At 31.4% G+C, this 5,384-nt stretch overlaps 1 protein-coding gene across 1 annotated transcript; it reads right to left on the bottom strand.

Moving 5' to 3' along the window:
* Positions 1–1,197: 1,197 nt before the first annotated feature.
* Positions 1,198–4,747, bottom strand: LOC134726206 (L-rhamnose-binding lectin CSL3-like). Its single transcript, XM_063590606.1, has 3 exons — positions 4,662–4,747; positions 1,992–2,051; positions 1,198–1,499 (listed from the first exon to the last, which is right to left on the bottom strand). The coding sequence occupies exons 1-3, from the start codon at positions 4,729–4,731 to the stop codon at positions 1,198–1,200; spliced, it is 432 nt and encodes a 143-aa protein (XP_063446676.1). The 5' UTR covers positions 4,732–4,747.
* Positions 4,748–5,384: the final 637 nt, after the last annotated feature.

Below are 5,384 nucleotides of genomic sequence, written 5' to 3'. Positions count from 1 at the left end.
GGCAACTGTCAGATACTTATAAGATAAGCAATATGTCTTCCTAACCAATTAGGAATTTTAACTTAACCAAGAGTCGTATCACTTGTTAAGTTGATGGAAATAATATAAAAAAAAAATCGACGTATTTGCCTCCATTTTGGAACCGGAAATCACTATTTTTCTTCATTTAAGTGTTGTTTTGTCGTACCAGTGAACTGTTTTTAACGTTTTATCATAACTTACATTGGATTACACATACAAAACATCTTTCAAGGATTTACATCCCTTCTTGAAAGTATAAAAGTTGATTTTTTTTTTACTTTTTTGCCGGCATTTTGAAACCGGAAATCATCTTTAGTTTCATTAATGTATTGTCAAGTCGTAAATTAGGAACTGTCATTTACATTTTATCAAATCTAACATTAGATTTTACATATAACACACTTTTCAAAGGATTAACGAGTTACTGCCAATTTGTATTGACGTCATTTCCAAAATGTGTGGTGGCCATCCTAAAAAAAATGATTTTTTTTTCTTGCCAGCAGCGGATTTTTTATAAGTATTACTTAGTTAACCTTTATACCAAATTTTATGCTTGTGTCACGATTTGCACAATTATGTCCATAATACCCCGGTATATCCCACTATCTGGACAGGATATGATAATATGCACATAATATTTACCAACTTTTTGCTTTACGAATGGCTTTCGATAGTATCAACGTACTTTGTGATGTATTTTCTAATGTGTATTTGTCCACTGGACGAATACAATGGTGGCGTTCATGACATTTAACATTAAGAACGTTAAGTGTAAGTATGTGCTTTGCACAAGGACTTCCTTCATTTATAATCGCTTAAACAAATTTTAGACAAGGAAATATACTTTATATTCAACCGGGAAATAATATAATTAATAATAATAAAATTGCATAATATAACCTGTTTGACTTAAACCAAATATAATATCTTGTGATCGGGCATAGTATTTGCATTTAAATGACGACCACGAGAAACATTATGATTATGTCGCAATCAGTAACGTCATTATATTAAAACCAACTATGCTGTCAAAACATGATTATATACAAATAATAATAACCAATACAATATTTACAAAAAATTGGCACTACAAAAGTCTTTCGTCAGGATGAAGGACAATAACCCTAAATAGCGCCAATTTTCATTTCGAAATCAAAAATGTTTTAAAATAAATCACTACATACCATGATTTTCCTTTCTTTTACAGTGATATTTCACATATAGGTACTTTGTAACAGTTAAACATGGATTTCCAAATATATCTTTGTCCACGGGAATAATACATTGCTGTTGATCATGACATTTATCATTTAAGACTTTTAAGGTCTGTTCGTGGTTGTCACAATGATTTCTTTCTATGCCCGATAACTGTGTACATCGTTCACTATCTGAATGTCCACGACCAAAGTTTGCATCATCAAACACAATAACAAAGTTTTTCGGACAGGTAATATTCAGTGTTTCTCCTTGACAAAGATCTGAAATTAGTCATAAATTATTCATGCTATTCGATTACAATAGAATACTCGATAAAATAAAAGGTTTGATATAAGTGTATATTTTATGTTGAATATGAAGAATTTGATTTGTTCTTATACTCATCATTGCTGTTTATTTTTTCCATCATGAATATTTGTTTTACTTGAAATAAGCATAGGTGCAATTGCAATTTTGCGGTGGATGGTTTCATGTTTGCTTTGTTATAAAATCTTGACAAATTTTTTAAAATTTCTTTTGAAATATTCACAAAATGCATAACATGCATTGTTAACTGATGAGGTTGTTTATTCTTATTGAGGCGTGGCATTTTATAGCTTACTAAATCTTTATTAGATACACGATTATTTTCCCTCAACAGGTTTTTCTCTTTATAGGCGGCTGTGCGGATTATTGTTTTGTTTTCTTGTTATCTGAATAGTGCATAGTTTGTAAGATATTGGCTTATATTTATAAGTAAATATTATAAATACATATGTTAATTCTCTTTTCATCTTCATCTGGAATAGTGCTGGTAGATTTTGTAATGACATCTACAATATTTTAATTATATTCTACAAAGGCATTTAGTGTGATATAATCTTTCAGTTTAATCGAGGTCAGGGGCTGGCATGTCATCATCTGCTAATAGTCCGGATGGCTGTTTTTTTTTTTCTCTTTTTCGGGTTGTTTTCTCTTTGACCTCTATTTCCATTTTCAGTTCTAATTACGACATTTCCGTTGTTAATGTATGTGTCATGCTCATTTTACTTAGTTTCGTCTGTTACCTGTTTTGACATCGATTTCGGACTTTTAAACGAAGTTTAACTGTTGATATAACTGTATTTGCTTATTTTACATTGTCTAGATGTATGATTTGCTGTGTTGGGGACCCATTGGTGGACTCAAACTGTTTTCTACTATTTGGTTGGGTTGTGATCTTTTTGACACATTCCCTATTTCAATGTTATATATAAACTTATCATAGATACCAGGACTAAATTTTGTATATACGCCAGGCTCGCGTTTTTTCTACAAAAGACTCATCAGTGACGCTCGATTCACAAAAAGTTAAAAAGGCCAAATAAAGTACAAAGTTGAATAGCATTGAGGACCAAAATTCCTTAAAGTTTTTCCAAATACAGCTATGGTAATCTAATCTACGCCTGAGATAGAAAAACTATGCTTTGTGGAGCTTGACAACTATTTTCCTTCTCTTTGCTATATGCTTGTTATCCCAATTACTTAGTTTCCTCAAGGAGAGGAATTTGTATAAGTGACTTGTCACTTGCTTTCCAGTCCATTGTATTGTATTAATGTACGCATTTATTTAAGGTCGTCCCTAACACTACAGAGAGATAACTCTGTAAAATCAGCTATACGTGTTATTGACGTTGTGTTGTTTGGGAAAAACTAAGCTTTTCAAAGATCAAAATAAGTCTTTGTCAAACAACTATATAACCAGTGTATTTTTTCTGATAAAACGGTTGGTTCAAATATTTTGAAATTTTTATATTTATGTCAAAGGGTCAAATTAAATACTTTGTTAAAATTTTAAGAAAATTAAACGAGCCAAATTAATTTTAGTTCAAGTGTTGGGTACCACTTTAAATATTTCTGAATAAAAATATTGTTTACACTACTCTAAATTGAAGTTTCGATCTCACTCACTCTTCATCATAACCAAACTTCAGTGGTTTCTGTTTATGGAGAATATCCCTGTTAATGAGTTAGTATATTTATATCGGGAAAATGAAGAAAAAGCTAGAAATGTGTAGTAGCCTTAGTTAAGTTTACATCAATTCATGAGATACAATCGCACCATAAAAGGTGGTTTATAGTGGTACATAACATCATAAATATATCTGAAGAAGAAAATAGGGAGAACTAGGTAGTATCCTTGCCTGCTTACTCTTCTGTTCGGTATGAATTTCGTTTTAAAATAAGTATTTTGCAGCAAAAATACCATCACTTTGATCAAAGGAACAGACAATAAACAGTCACATAACAGTTAACGAAACGCTAAATTTGAGAATGGAAATGTTGAATGTGTCAAATAGACAACAACCCGACCAAAGAGCGGAATAAGCTAAGACCACCAATGAAACCTGCTAGAAAATCCCGCTCCCAGAGGCGTTCTTTGACAGACCCCAAAACAAAAATGTGTGCCAGATTAGTGATAACTGACGCCTTAGACAAACCAAGGACAGAGTCTCCTGACTTGGGACAGGCACAAAAATGTGGCGGGGTTAAAAATGGGTTTGTTTAGATCTCACATACCTATAGCAATGTAGAAAAAACACACCAATACGCACATTAAAATTCTGTTAAAAAAAGTCCGAGTCTGATATCAGAAGAAGTAACAAAAGAAAATAAACAAAATGACAATCAACATAATTTAACAAAGGACACTTACCAGTTACTGACATGCCAGCCCCAGACCTCAATCAAACTGATTGACAGATTATATCTTCACCATATGAATAGCAAGCACAATCAATCACGTTAGGGGTTTAGTATCATACCATCATAGAATATGAGAAGAAAATAACCCGTATCATGCCAACAACTGTTTTAGAACAAATGTTTCTTAGCCGTATTTGGCACAACTTTTTGGAATTTATATCCTCTGTGCTCTTCAACTGTGTACTTGTTTGGCTTTATAAATATTTTGATATGAGCGTAACTGATGTATCTTATGTAGACGAAACGCGCGTCTGGCGTACTAAATTATAATCATATTACCAGCTTTGATAACTATTTATTTCCAATGCAAGGCCGATAAAGTGAATAAATACTAAAACCAAAATCTGCAAAATTAAATCCTTATCTAATACTCTTCCAGCTTCTGCATGTTTATAGGTATTGTTAGCTTTTGAGGTGAATCTGAAATTTTCAGTAATACATAAAAAAAAAATCGCTAAAATCTAATACATTGTTACAAACACGAGCGAATCGAACAAATTGAAAAATATAAACACAATCAGATGGATAATAAACAATAGAAAATGAATAAAAAATCTGCATTTAAAACTCTTAACGCAAATAAAAAAACGCGAAGTGAACACACATATTCCGGAATAGCAATATGCTAAAATATTTCGAAGTAATCATACTTTCAAATTATATTATATTCCTACAGATAGTAATGAAAACATCCTTACCACGTAATGCAAATGATAAGCAGTATCTTCTCATAAACAAACAAACATAAAGTAAGATAGATCGTCTCATCGTGAAAGTATCTGTATATTACTGTTATGTGTAGATATTTATCCAGGAAATAAACTCTCCCAGTGTAGGAGGTCACATAAGGTTGTGCGTAAACATTCATCCGTATGAAATCATACTCATTTATATAAATGTACAGAATTGTTTTTAACTATTAAACGACTTTGTCCTAATCACAAAACTGAAAAAGGGAAAACTTTCGTTCATAATTTTCAAAAATGTGTCATGGGTAAAAACGAGATTATCGTAATTTCTTCACGAAAGAAAGCTACTCAACATAATGTATCGACAAAGTCGTAAACATTTAATCTAGTACTTATATAATACAATAATTATTTTATTGCAACTGAGTGGGTCGAATATTTGAAGGTTTTGCCTTCATGCAAGATTTTATTGAAATTAGAACAAAGAACGCTATAAATAGTCCGTACAAATTTTGCTTAAAATGCTACTTAGGTTTCTATTATTAAGCTTTCTTCAAAGTAATTGCAGATTAAACTGTTCATGCAGTTAACTAGATTGTTTGACATTTATTTACAACCGTTGAGCTGATAATTCAGCTGATAAAATAGTAATTGCTTAACGATTTAACGATTTATTAGAAAACACTCAGACACATATAAACGTGTAACATGAGGTCAAATATATAATACAAT

The sequence above is a fragment of the Mytilus trossulus genome, chromosome 7 (assembly GCF_036588685.1).
Source record: "Mytilus trossulus isolate FHL-02 chromosome 7, PNRI_Mtr1.1.1.hap1, whole genome shotgun sequence".
Classification (NCBI taxonomy): Eukaryota; Metazoa; Mollusca; class Bivalvia; order Mytilida; family Mytilidae; genus Mytilus; species Mytilus trossulus.
This window is presented reverse-complemented; position numbering and strand designations above follow the sequence as displayed.